Raw genomic sequence first — 14260 nt, 5'->3', positions numbered from 1 at the left:
GCAGGGAGAACAGGATATCTTTCTTCATTTCCTCTCTGTAAATTTCTGAGGTTAGTAAGTGGTGGTAATTGTTACTCAGGAAAAACTGGGTGCGATGTAGATACAGGAGAGTCAGACCAGGGCAGGGGCAGTGCGGAGGCCAGCTCGGCGACTCGAGGTGAGTGACGGGTGCCGCAAGCTTGAAGAAGACACAGACACAGACTGAAGAGAAAAGTGGGACCGGGGGGCTCAAGACCTCTCGGATCAAGAGCCCTGCTGACTCATCCCACGTGGCTTTTATTGAGTTCTCCGCTAACACTCCCAGGTTACTCCCATAAACAATCAAAGGCCTCACATGACTGGGGCAATTATCTTTGTTTGCTTCCTGGGTCGGAGTTGAGCAGGTGTGGATTTGAGCTGGGCCTGGAGAGCAAAACAGCCCTGGGGGCAGGAGACCTCTCTCAGATATTGGGGGTCTGTGCCCCACCCATGTTGGCCCCTCTGCGACTGTGCCTGTCTTAGGTTGTTCCTCCCTTGAGGAATCTTACTGGTCTCTGGCTAACCAGTCATCCTCCAGGGCCAAACAGGGTGATATAAGGAAGGCTCTATGCACCACCCCTGTTGGCCCCTCTGCGGCTGTGCCTGTCTTAGGTTGTTCCTCCCTTGAGGAATCTTACCCGTCTCTGGCTAACCAGTCATCCTCCGGGGCCAACCAGGGTGATATGAGGTGTGCAGTGAGAAAGGGGCTGCGCCCCTAGAGACGGCCAACCCTCTGCCTATGCCCCCATCGTCTCCACGCCCCGCACCCTCAGCTCCTCCACTGCTCAAGCAGGACATTCTGAATCCCATCGCTCGGCCCACATACATTAACATGTTCAAGGTTTTAGAAAGGCTCCTGAATGTCTTCCCACAGGGCAGGGCCCTGTCAAGTCGGATGAGGGTTTGCTCCTCACCAGAGTGTCCCTTGAAGTTGCCGTGAAGAGCCTGGTCTGGCCACCCGCCTCACAGAGATTTCTCCATCCTCGACTAGAACCAAAGGCGGCTGCATCTCTCGCGAGCCCTCCTTACTTAGCACTGTGGGGCTGTGAGGCCAGGCCCCCGGGGCAGGCCCCCAGGCTAGCATGTGGGAGGCACCTCGGATTTGATAACTCTCTGTCCTGCAATTCCGAACAAGCTGTGTTTACTTGTGGTAACTCAGTAACAGTCAGGGCCTTCCCGCCTGGGTTTAGCTAAGCGGCTCGTCCTAAGAGCTGGTGAGGCGGGGAAGCCACGCCAGGAAGCGTGACGGCACGTCTCTGGAACCAGAGCACTGCCCGGGGAGCCGGCCTGTGGGTCGGCATGCCCGGAGGGTTGCCGCTACCAGGGAGACGGCACCACGCGTGACCTCGTGTCACTCAGCTCGCGGCCACCTCTCCAGAGGCACTGGAGAGGCTGCCACTGTCTGTGCCCAAACCCCCACTGCCGTGGTACCTGCTCGAGTGGCTTCCTGCGACTTGCAGGGGCTCTAGCTCCACCCGGCCTGTAAATTCCCACCCCAGGGAAGCACAGGCAGCTCAGCTCAGATGCGGGCTTAGGCCTTCTGGGCAGAGGCGCTGTGCACTCAGCCTGAACCCAGCTCCGTTCAGGAGGCCCAGGTGTGCTGGGTGCAGGGAAGGAGCGGAAACTGGCCTCCCTTCATCCTGACCACACCACCGGCGGTCCAGCCTCACGGTCAGACAAGCAGTTCAGAGCACAGGCTTTGGACCCACACTGCCTGGATTCGTGTGCAAACTTGACCTCATTAGGCGATCCACCTTGGAGCAATTTCTGATCCTCTTTTGCCTCCATGTCTTAGCTCAAATATGGGCATAATAACAGTACCTGGAGCAAGTTACTTCACTTTTTGATGCCTCAGTTTCTTCATTTACAAAGTGGAGGTGGGGATGACAGTTACCTCATAGGGCAGTTGGAAGGATGAAATACATGAAATGATTAGGACAGTGCCTCGAAAGTGGAAAGTGCCGGGTGTGATACAGTTTAGAACCTATAATCACCCTTTTCAGTGAGGTGCAGAGCCCGGGTGGGTGAGCTTGTGAGCGGCAGACCCTGGGCTGCCTGCTGCCTGCAAGTGCTGGCTTTCTGTGCCCCCGCCTCACTAGGCTGTCTGCATCCAGAGCCCCCAAGGAAACTGGAGGCAGGATTCGGAAGCGGAAATTGAGCCTCCAGACTGCTAACCCCTGGCTTAGCCCCTGGTCCCCTCGGCGGCTCCCTCTGGGGACCGATCCTTTTAGCAGTCTTGGCACAGTCCCAGCACACCCACCCACATATGGGTTGGATTTGCACCCGTCACCAAGAAGTCAGCAGTGCTTGCAGGGCTCCCCTAGGAGGGCACAGGGGTCCTGTGTGAGCTGGGCCTGCCTCAGCCCTGTGCCTTGACAGTGGACGAGGCCCCTCATCCCCTCTTCCCACCCTTTGACAAATAAAGAGCTGATTTTTCCATGTGGTGTTTGTCTCTCTCCACGAATGTGGAGGCCTAAGCACTGCCAAGCTTATCTATACAATGGACTTCCTGCTCGTGTTGGATCTGCCCTGCTCCCCACTGCATAATAAATTTATATCGCCTGAGCACACAGATCTGCTGACGTCCGAGATCCTGGTGGCCTTGGCAGACCCCAGCTCCCCCAGCCTGGGTGGGAAATGCAGGCATAAACCCTGGCTGACATGAACTGAACATCCCGGTTACAGGCAGGCAGCCAGAACTGGGTGGGCTGTGAGGGTGTGGGAAGGTCCTTCATCCATCAACTGTTTGTTGAGGCTTCCTGTGTGCCAGGCCCTGTACTGGACACGAGGACAGGTTTAGGGAGCTTTTACGCTGGCCTGAGAATCGGATGCACATAATTATAACACGTGGAACTTATTTCTGGGGGTAGCACTAAGGACGGAGCCTGTGGAAGGAATGTACAACCTAATTTGGGGCTCGGCCCCAGGGCTGAGTTTTAATGAGAAATTTTCATTCCTTGGCACCAAGTTCTCAGCAGTGAAGCCCAGATGAGTCTGGGAAAGACGGAGAGTTCCTTTGGGTTGCGTTATCACAACGCTTTGCGTTCGTGGTCTGTTTGCACTATGCCCACCATCCAGAGCATCACCTGTGGGCAGGCCTGGGGAGCCCTCTTCTCGCCTGCTCCTCTGCCCAGGCGTGTAGCAGCCGTGGCTTTCAGCTTCTTGTCAGAACTCCGAGTTCCCATGTGAATCATAACAAGCATGTTCCTAGAGGAACTGGCCTGCCCCTGGCCAGCAAGCCTTCTCTCCTGTCTTGATAACATCTGTACCAAATTTTCTCCCTTTATGTAATTAGGCCTGTTGGTATTTGCTTTGGGTATGACTGGAGTCTCTGAAATTTCAGGCCCGAAGTATGAGCTGGGGCCCAGGATGGTGGGAAAACTGAGCTTTCATCAGTGGGATTTCAGGTTTAGCTGGGAGGGTCAGAAATGGTACACCCGCTACTGTTTGCATGAGAAATGCACAGCAGCCCCCCAACTGGTGGGAACGGGATCTCCTGCCTTGCCCTGGGAGTGGTGCTCGGTCAGGCCTGGTGGATGGAAGGATGTAGGAGGGCTCCCCTCCTGCCCTCTTTCACCCCACATCCTCCCACCCCACTCCATCCCTGGCCTGGGAGTGACAGAACTCAGCAAACAGGAAAAGATGTGCTAACTGCAAAGAAATGCAGTGAATCCAGACTTAACCCTGAAGCCAACCTCAGAGTGTCGGGGTTTGGAGTCTTGCTTTGAAATGCCCGTCATGGTCTGGCTATGTCAGAGCCAGAGGAGCTGTTTGGGGTGTGAGATAAAGATGGGAGCTGGGCTTGGGGGATTTGGTTCTCTGCCGTCTGCTCCAACCAGAAAGGAAGCAAAAGGATTTTCATACCCGCTCCATCTCTGGAGGGAACTGTATCTCAGCGGTGACTTCATTTCCCCTAGCAGAGTTTCCACAAACACTCTGGACGGTTCCAACGAGTAAGCCACACTGATTGCGGTGTGGGAGCTTCTGATATGCTTATTTGCAGTTCCCCTTTGGGAGTCTGGAGGCCCCAGATGAGTGATAACTGGGTGATGGAATATTTGCTGGGGGAAGGGGAATGCATTTTTTTAAGATAAGGTTTGATCCCAAGCAGAAGGGATGTTTCCAGATGGCTGTGCAGCGTCAAGCGGTGAGGTATAGATGCAGATCTCCTTCCCTGTGACTTTGCTGGGGTTCACCCAGTTAGTTAGACCCCCCAGGTGAACTCTTGCCTCTTGAAGGTGCTTTAGGAATTGCCTGGAAGTGGGGAAGGCTGCTGCGCGGGGGTGTCTCTCAGCCTGGTTGATTTGTGTGGATGGGGGTTTGCTCCCCAGTTACGTGCTGACGAGGGGATTGTGTCTACCAGGCTAGGGGGTCACTGAGTGTCTCTCTCCTCTCTCCCCTCTGCAGTGTCTCATCGTTGGGGGAGGACCATGTGGTCTGCGCACTGCCATTGAACTTGCCTACCTGGGGGCCAAAGTGGTCGTGGTGGAGAAGAGGGACACCTTCTCCCGGAACAACGTGCTGCACCTCTGGCCTTTCACCATCCACGACCTGCGTGGCCTGGGAGCCAAGAAGTTCTACGGGAAGTTCTGTGCTGGCTCCATCGACCACATCAGTGAGTGGGGCCAGTGGTGGCACCCCACGTGGGGAGGGGGCTGACCGTGGGTGGGGTGCACTTCCCCCCATTGTGGAATCCCCAGGATATTTCATCTTGCAAGTCTCTGGGGGCCCCAAACATCCACCTGGCAGACATTTGATGCCAGGCCCCGTGCTGTGCCCCCCTAGGCCGGAAGCACCATGCGGCCAGGGGCCATGGTATGTCTTATTCACCAGAGTATCTCCAGGGCATAAAAGAGTGCTTGACACATAGCAGATGCTCAGTAGACTTCTGTTGAATGAACGACTGAATGAAATATGGGAACCAGAGTTTGCACTCTCAGAACTTGCTGAGGTGTTGTCGGTAATAAATTGTGCTTTCATAGAGCAGTCAGACTTGCCAGAGGAGCTCAGAAGAGGGAGCCACATGAAACCATTCAATGGTCCAGGTTGTCTAGGGACCTCTTGGGCAAAGGAGTTGGGACACCGTGTTGCCTGTTTGGGGACCGGGGCAGATTTTAGAGCAGAGGAATGACACAATTGACAGATCCTGTGCCAGGTTTCCTTGAGCTTTAAAAAGAGCAAGGCCATCGTGATGGGGATTCATCCAGAAAAGAAAGAGAATTGGGATCGTGGATGTCAGGTCCTGGGCCATCACCATGAAGCAGGGCAAGGTGAGCACTGGGCCTCTTGCTCTGATGTTACTTAGGCCTTGGATCTCTCGAGGCAAGATCTGTGCAGATGGGCTTTGGGAGAGCAGCCTCCCTCCTCATGCTTTGCAGGGAGGAGGTCTTTAGCTGTTTTATATACAGCACTCGTGACCTGTAAAAGTCAGGGAAGTTACTACTGTAGGGAGAGTTCAGGGGTTTGAACAGATTTGGGTCCAAAATCTGTCTTGTCCACTTTGTGTGTGACCTGGCTCAGACTCCTTCCCTTCCTCCAGCCCCAGTTTTGTCTCCCCTAAATGTGATTGATGCCTGCCCATCAAGAGGGCTGAAAGGATTAAATGAGGTCTCATGTGAAATTTGCATATCACTGTGCCTGGCGTGTCATAAGTGCTCGGAAAGTGCTTTGCATACTGTGGGGTACAGTGAGCAAGAAGCAGTCGGGATCCCCAAACCAGAATTAATTCAGAGCTGCCGTCTCTCAGCCAGTGAGGAGAAGGCGGGCCCTGAGAGTCATGGTCTCGTGAGGACAGGCACTGATGGGAAAGGGTGTGGGGCTGGGGTGAGAACGACTGGAGAGAACTGTCAGCCACACAGGGTGTAATTTAGTCACAGGAGAACTTACCAGCAGTGGCCCAGGGTTTATTCCCGCTCTGGGATGAGAAAATTCCAGGAGTTCACTGGAAAGAAATTTAGATGTGCCCAGAAAGCTGCAGTGTCAGCTTTCCGGATATTCCTTACCACCCATGGAAGAATGTATGTTGGTACCAATTTAGAACAACATTAAGCACCACTTTCCCATCGAGCCTTCCTGCAAGGCAGAGCTGGGCACCAGGAGGCCCTGGGAGGCCCCAGGACCGTCGGGCTGCCTTGCCAGCCAGGAGCCCCTCTCTGTGCCATTGATGGGGCCCCCATTTAACCCCTAGTCCTTGGAAATATCCCAGTGTGCGGAAACACCGGCAGGAGCCTGAAATGAGATTCAAACGATCAGAGTGATCATTGCCAAGGGCAGCTCTAATACCTGTGAGGAGGGAGGCAGGGAGAATTTATTGAGTACCTACTGGCTGCCGAAACCAGATAGACGAGGAACCTTGAAACTTCGCGGAGAGGCCAGGCCTCCCCCGTAGCCTGTTTCCAGGCAGGAGGTGGGTTGGATTCTTTAAGCCCCAGCTGACTGGCTTGCTCTCAGACTGACCATGGCCTCCAGCCCCAGCTGTGACCTGGTCCTCAGCATCGCTCAGCAACTCTCCCTCATCCCTGTCAGCACCCTCCTCCAGTTCCCACTGCGGCTGTCCCAAGCCTCCACCACAGCCTCCTCATCCGGAGCAGATGGCCTCCCCTCCATACCCTGGGGAAGAGAAACCACTGGCGGGCAATCCCCATCCCACCCCCTCTCCTTCCTCCTACACTCGCCTCTCCCCAAGTACCCACTCCTTCCTCTCACCCCGAGGTCAGAGGCCAAGCTGGCCGCTTTCCTCTCCAGCTCTAGGCCCTCTGCTTTCCTTTCCTCCTTTTCACCTGCCCTTACCTCATACTGCCCTCCAGTCCTCTGATGTTGCTTGCTACTTTTCTTTGCCTCCAAGTATTTATTCTAGAAAGAGGCGACATAGACTTTGCCTATACTTTGCATTCATGTCGCCTTCTGTCGTGGTCTGATTTCTCCCCACCAACGTGCTAAAGAAAGTTTCTCCAGAAGCTTCCCAACCTCCAGTGCCCTGGCCTCCTGTAGTCTTCATTTTCTTAATCTCTGCATGGGATCTGGTACCTTGGTCCCTCCTCCCTTGGCTTTCAGGACTGCAGCTCAGGCCCTGTTCTGCCACCCCCGCCCCCAACCACCGGGCGCTGCCCCATCCTGTTTACCTGTGTTGCTTCCATGAGACGGTGTTCCATATCTCCTGGGCCTAACATGGCACCTGGCACGTGGTAGATGTTCAGTAAATGTTAAATGAGTGAAGCCCACAAAATACAGAGGGACCTACAGATAATTTGAAACTTTGTGCTCTCAGAAATGTTTTTGGAGGCATGTTCATTTGTGCTCGATGGCAGGAACAAAATACAGAAACAAAGAGCCACTCTTTGGGGGAGTTTATGAGAGTGGGTAGGTGGTGGAAAACCATGAGCCCAGCTTTGTGTGAAGGATTCCCCACCCCACCCCTTACCCTGGATGGCTGAGAGCTTAGGCAGAGTCCCCACGGGATGAGCTGTTTGCTCTCTGACTTTATATATTGGCCTTTTGCTCTCTCTCTGTTTACTCCTCTTTCCATCTTCATCTTATCAAAGCCACAGCCCAGCTCAGGAAGGAGCCAGGAAAAAGAGAGTCACCATCATTATAGGATTACCTAACAGAGCACAATCTTGGAATCAGACAAATCTGGCTCCACATCCCAGCTTTGCCCCTGTGTGAGCTTGAGCAAGTCGCTTAGCCTCATTGAGCCTTAACTTCTCATCTCTATAATGAGAATAAATACCCCAAAGGGCCCCTGGAAGGGGTAAGCGAGAAAGCACTGTAAGGGTTAAATGAGAGAATACAGAGTGCTTAGCGTATAATTAGTGCTCAGTAATGAGTGTTATTGGTACAGGCATACCTTGGAGAAACTGCAGTTCAGTTCTAGACCATCGCAATAAAGTGAATATTGGAATAAAGTGAGTTACATGAATTATAGTGCATATTAAAGTGATGTTTACACTATACTATAGTCTATTTAGTGTATATGCATAATAGAATCATGTCTAAAAAACAATGTAAGTGCCTTAATTTAAAAATACTTTATTGCTAAAAAATGCTAACTATCATCTGAACCTTCAGTGAGTTGTAATCTTTTTGTAATAGTAACATAAAAGATTATAGACCACCATAACAAATGTAATAATAATGATAAAGTTTGAAATATTGCTATAATTGCCAAAATGTGACACAGACACAAAATGAGCAAATGCTGTTGGAAAAATGACACTGGAAGACTTGCTTTGACCCAGGGTTACCACAAATCTTCAATTTGTAAAAAACGTAATATCTAGGAAGTGCAGTAAAGCAGAGTGCAGTACAATGAGGCATGCCTCTATATTGCTATGCTCAGAAATCATTGAGCAGTGATTATATAGTGTTCTGTATACAGGAGGTGCTCAGACATTGCTACTGACAGTTCATCTCTTCCCCCTTCCTTTCTAACAGGTATTCGTCAGTTGCAGCTCATCCTGTTCAAGGTGGCCTTGATATTGGGGGTAGAAATCCATGTGAATGTGGAGTTTGTGAAGGTTCTAGAGCCTCCTGAAGATCAAGAAAATCAAAGTACAGTATAATTTTGCTTTCGGTCTAGAAATCAGATATTGCAAAATGGAAATCACATTTGCAGCTCCTAGAGGATGTTTCTGTAAGAGTTATTCCTATTGAGAGCTGTTTGACATTTTTCCATCAAAGGATATTTTACCTTTTTGGACCATTGCTGTCACTTGAGATTTGCTCTTCAGCTCTTAGGGGATTTATTATTAAACATTTAACCTATAATTTGGTTACCCTGTCACTAGGAGGCAGTACTTTAACAGATGCAGTCTAAGTAGTAAGTAGGAAAAAAAAGACATAGATTTGATTGTCCGATAAAGTTTGTTCACATGCTCTTCAAGCTGTGTGTATACACACATAGGTACACTTATCGTACCCATATGATATTTTAAAATCCAGTAAATAAAGTGAAGATTCTAGAGCAAATATGAAATAAATGTTCAAAATATTATTTGGTATATAATATTTTTAAGCTATGTTGAAGAATTTACAAACCACAAAATTCACCCATTGTAGGTATACCTTATTTAGTAATTTTTCTCTTGTTCTTTTAGTGCATCTATATAAATTCTGATCTTTTATGTACATCGTGGTCAGAAAGTTTGTTCATGATGCCTCTGCATCTTACTTACAATCAAACTTTTCTGCTGCCGGGCCAGGCATTCAGTTTTTGGTCCAGCTTCGTGACAGAGACCTCATAGTTTCACACGCAGGTTACAACTCTGATTTCTCCCGTCCTCTGCCCAGAATATTGAGAATTTAGGGGCAATGTTAGTTGGCTTTTGTGGCAAGACAGCATCTGTAATTTAACTTCAAGACCTATGTGCTCTTAACCTTTCCCAGACCCCTAGTGGGTGTTAAATCCTAATTATGGGTAACCAGCAAGATTGCACCTGAGGTGGTTTCATCAAAGACCATGTATTGCCCAATAAGAATGTTTTAAGCATAATAAAGTAGCAATTCAAGCTGGTTTCATTACCCCCTGCACATGCTTTTGGGTCTGTTTGGCAATGGGAGGGCACCAAGGAATGTAGCGCATAGAGAGAGAACATGAGATAAATAAGGTGCAAGTGAGACTGGTTTGAGAATCATTAGGATAGACTCCCAGCCTTTATAGAAATCAACAAAACCAGGCATGGAGTTGGTACTGCTGGTTTACCTTGTCCTGGATTGATCAGAAACTAAACTCAGAAGAACTCCCAAGTTCAAGTGTGCATCTGGACAACTTGGGTCTTTCCTCTGGAGCCTCTCTATGTCTGGGGTGCCCATACCTGGTGGCATTATCCATTTCTCACAACCAACACAGAGGGCATGTAATCACTCTATTCTCCCATCTCTCGCTGCCAACTCATCTCATTTTTCTGTCCTGGTAGAAATTGGCTGGCGGGCAGAATTTCTCCCTGCAGACCACTCTCTGTCGGAGTTTGAGTTTGATGTCATCATTGGTGCCGATGGCCGCAGGAACACGCTGGAAGGTGAAGACTCTTCTTCTTGGGGATGAGGATGGAGGGATGGGAGTGGGAAAGGGTATATCAGGAAGAGGGTGGATAAGGGGGGCAAGATGGCAGGTGCCACAGCTGGATAGGGATCTTGATAGAAGGGCAGACCACCCTGCTGTGCCTGAGCTGAACATTTAAAAAATAGCCATTTACTTCTTTCTGGACCTCTGTTTTCCCAACTGTAAAATGTGGATAATAGAACCTCTCAGAACATTGGTATAAGTGGGGGAGACTCGCATGTAAAAATGTTTTGTCAAGGTAACGTGCCGTTAAATTAAAAGAAAGAAATCAACATACATTTATTGAGCACCTGCCAGTGTGCAAGTTGTGGTGCTAAGCACTTTCATGCTTACTTCTTCCAACTAGGAGAGCTTACTGTATAAGTAAGTGTAATATATAATATTTACTGTACAAGTAAGTATAATCAATAATACTATATATGTCTAATACTCCAGAGGGAGGACCCCATCTTTCCTCTTAACTTTAAAGCATACTCACTGCTGGGCAGTAGGATAAGTTTTTCCCAAACTGTCAGAGAACAAAACCATGCCTCTGTACCTCTAAATCTGGAAGCATAATATGTTTTTAAGGGAAGAATCTAGTCGGGTTGAGAGAGGAAGAAATGCCTTCAATCACCTCCACCCCAGCCCCAAGGTTAATTGGTGCACAGGTTGTACTAATTTGCACCAACTGGACTAATTTAAGACTGGGTTGAGGACAAAGTAGTCCCACATGGCATCTCTTGGGTTGGGAACACATCTGCTTTTCAAGCTTGCCCTGCTCAAGGGCTGCAGGCTGCAGATGTCTGCCAGGGAGGGCACCTTCTCTGAGGACAGAACACCCTCCCTGAACTAGCGCTGATCTTACAGAACTCAGAATGTGTGGTCCACCTAGCCAAGGCCCTACCCACCTGCTATATACCCGCTGCTCCTTTCCTCTCGCTTCACTTCCACACCCATTCCCCCGCCCCAAGCAATTAATAATGGATATCGAACAAACAAATTTTAAGCTGCCAGCCTGAGTGCTATACTGTTAGTTTATGAGGCCATTCTGATGGTTTGAGAAAAGTGTAAGTCTGAATATAAAAATTCAGGATCCACACTCAGCTTGAGGATGGTTTGACATCTTGTGAACATGAAAAGAAGGGCAGGAAGGGGGAGAACCATTTTAGCAACTTAGGACCAGGTAAGTGAAGCCGAAAGCTCAGCTTCTCTGTACACCAGTGCCGAATCAAATCTTGGAGACAGAGTTTTTGGTGAAGTAGAAAAGGAGAGCTTTATTACTTTGCCAGGCAAGGGGGAAACACAGTAGGCTAGCACCTCAAGAACTGTGCCCCCCTCCATGGGGAATAGGGAGAGGTCTTATAGTCGGGGCTCATACTCAGGAGTATGTGATAAGGACCAAGGCCCGAAGAGTCTTGCATTCTTCTGATGGGTTGGTGGTGAGGTAAGGAGTCAGCAGCATCAGCCTTCAGGTCCAGCTGGTCTGGGGTCTACATGCTTGTGGGCAGCACACCATTGTTAATCATTAACTTCTCCCACCTGGAGGGGGTTTCAGCAAAATAGCTCAAAGATGTTGTGTGTATTGTTGATGGGGAAACAGGACCTTGTCCCAAGGCTACTTTTGACAGCTTGTTTCTCCCTGGTCTGGCATCCCCTCCCTTCCCTAATGAACAACTGCTTGAATGTGCCCATTGGAATTCAGGGAAGGTCATGGAGGCTGAATGAAGTTGTTTCCTATAATCAAAGAAATGGGGGCACAGAAAGGCTTTGTGCCCATAAGCTCCACAGGGCCCTGCGTGGTATCAGAAGCAGACTAGAGCAGGGTTCTCAATTGTGGTGGGGACTGTCCTATGCATTATAGGATGCTCAGTGATATCCCTGGCCTCCACCCACTAGACACCAGCACACCCTCAGTTGTGGCAACCAGAACCATCTCCACACTTGGCCAAATGCCCTCTGGGGGGCAAATCACCCCCAGTTAAGACATACTAGAGACTACTGGCGATTTTTGACCATTTCCACAAAGATCTGATGAAGAACCAAAATGAGAGAGTATTGACTAGAAACCCAAGGTGTTTGGCCAAGGGATTTTTGACAAAGAAGTTTGGGAATTGCCATGAGGCTTGAGTATATGGTAAGCAAATGTGAGTGGAATTCCCACAGGTGCTGAAGACAATGGTTAGTCTGCTAGCAAGACAAATGCCTTGAGTTAAGCAAAGTAAACCGCAGTACCTGGGGTGTCAGGGAAATTCAGGGCTACAGGAAAAGACAGATGCTGAAAAGAAGGATTAAGAGGAAGTGGCCCATTGAAATGGGACCCTCTGCTTCTGATCGTCTGTGTAACTGCCTGTGATACTGGGATTTATAATAAGGCAAATATATTTGGTCTTTGTCTCCTTTCTGGCACAGCTACCCAAACCCACGGAATTTCCTGAGTGATAAGGGCAAACAGAAGCCTTTTTTATGATATTTGGCCTCTTGTCCGTGGTTCCTGAGATCAGTTCAGAGCCCTAAAGGTGAAATGGGTGTCTCGTTATTCATAACAAGCTCCTTTTCACCACACCGAGCTTATGTTAATGAAGTGAGTTTTAGAAACCGCCTAAGAAAGGGAGGGGACTGGTTGCCAGGGGAGCTGAACATGTGATTAGAGGGTTGGATCTTTCAGTCCCACCCCCTGGCCTCCTGGAAGGGGAAGAGGGCTGGAGATTGAGCTCAATCGCCAATGGCCAGTGATGTAATCAATCACACGTCTGTAATGAAGCCTCCGCAGAAACCAGAGGAGAGGATGTGGAGAGCTTCCAGGTTGGTGAATAAATGGAGAATTGCCGAAAGTAGTGTATTTGGAGACAGCGTGAAAGCTGCAGGCCCTTTCCCTGTAACTGGCCCTAAGCATGTCTTCCATCTGGCTGTTCCCGAGTTATTTAGTAAGTAAGATGTTCCCTGAGTTCTGAGAGCCACTCTAGAAAATTAATCAAACCCAAGGAGGGAGGCCTTGAACCTACAATCTATAGCTGGTTAGCCAGAAGCACAAGTGACAACAGGGCTCGCGATTGGCATTTGAAGTGGAGGGCGGTCTGGTGGGACTGAGCCCTGCACCTGTGGGATCTGATGCCATCTCTGAGTAGATAGTGTCAGAATTGAGCTGACGTGTAGGACACCCAGCTGCTCTCCTGGAATTGCTTGTCGGCATGGGAGGAAGGGAAAAAAAACCTATATCGTAATTGGGTGGAGAATTCTTATGGCCATTAAAAAGCAATTTCACCGTATGCCATTGAAGACTATAACAACCTCAACTAATCACTGAACTGAAATAATAGCAAGTTAGAATTCCATCTGTTCGTTATCTATTTATTGAGTGGTACTAAGTCCAGTCACTGTGGACTGGAGATAGAAAATTTGTTAAAATCTCTGTCCCACAGGAATTCAGTTTCATAATTCTACTTTTTGAAGGGAAAAAAAAAAACATGAAAAATGCTAACAAAATAGTTTTAATTGTGTAAGTTTAAAGTGCATGTGGGTCTTTCATGAGACTACCTTGCAGCAATGCCCAACACATCTTCTAAAGGATGAGCCCTGTGATGGCCCATTGGAGAGGCACACTTTAGCGTTTCATTTGTGGAAGCCTAACCAGGATAATGGGTCCTATAGGTTTTAGAAAAGGAAACAGTCCCACTAAGTTAGAAAGACCTCCAATGAGTTTCTTTCTCAGACACAAACCTCAGCATTTCTGCCTGCCCCTGTTTTCTAGATCCAAAATTCTAGTTTCACTGGCCTGTGGGCTGAGAATAGCTTTCTCAGTCATCTTTTCCAGTTTTCACACCAAATCCAGAAGAAAGATCCACTTTTCCCCCTCTCCTCCTGCAGGGTTCAGAAGAAAAGAATTCCGTGGGAAGCTGGCTATTGCCATCACCGCCAACTTCATAAACAGAAACAGCACAGCTGAGGCCAAGGTGGAAGAGATTAGTGGCGTGGCTTTCATCTTCAATCAGAAATTTTTTCAGGATCTTAAAGAAGAAACAGGTGGGACCTTCACCTTTCTCCAAACCAGGCCATTGTCCATGCTTCTTTATAATGTACAGGGGTTGGGCTGGGGGGTGGCGGCACTCGGCTTTCCCAGCTCTTGGGACTGGGAAACTCACGCTGATAAAGTAGAAGCAGGGATTTCTCTTTAGGATTAATAATGGGCAGGATTTCTTCAGG

General features: G+C 49.2%; 1 protein-coding gene across 3 annotated transcripts in view; it reads left to right on the top strand.

The window, feature by feature from the left end:
- MICAL2 (microtubule associated monooxygenase, calponin and LIM domain containing 2) overlaps positions 1 to 14260 on the top strand; it is a 231070-nt gene that overhangs the window by 85921 nt on the left and 130889 nt on the right. For all 3 annotated transcript variants that reach the window (XM_057695680.1, XM_057695679.1, XM_057695678.1), the window contains exons 4-7: positions 4426 to 4633; positions 8452 to 8568; positions 9933 to 10034; positions 13925 to 14080. In XM_057695680.1, the coding sequence (XP_057551663.1) occupies positions 4426 to 4633; positions 8452 to 8568; positions 9933 to 10034; positions 13925 to 14080 (583 nt within the window). The remainder of the gene's footprint in view (positions 1 to 4425; positions 4634 to 8451; positions 8569 to 9932; positions 10035 to 13924; positions 14081 to 14260) is intronic.

This window comes from Hippopotamus amphibius, chromosome 9, assembly GCF_030028045.1.
Source record: "Hippopotamus amphibius kiboko isolate mHipAmp2 chromosome 9, mHipAmp2.hap2, whole genome shotgun sequence".
In the NCBI taxonomy this organism is placed as follows: Eukaryota; Metazoa; Chordata; class Mammalia; order Artiodactyla; family Hippopotamidae; genus Hippopotamus; species Hippopotamus amphibius.
This window is presented reverse-complemented; position numbering and strand designations above follow the sequence as displayed.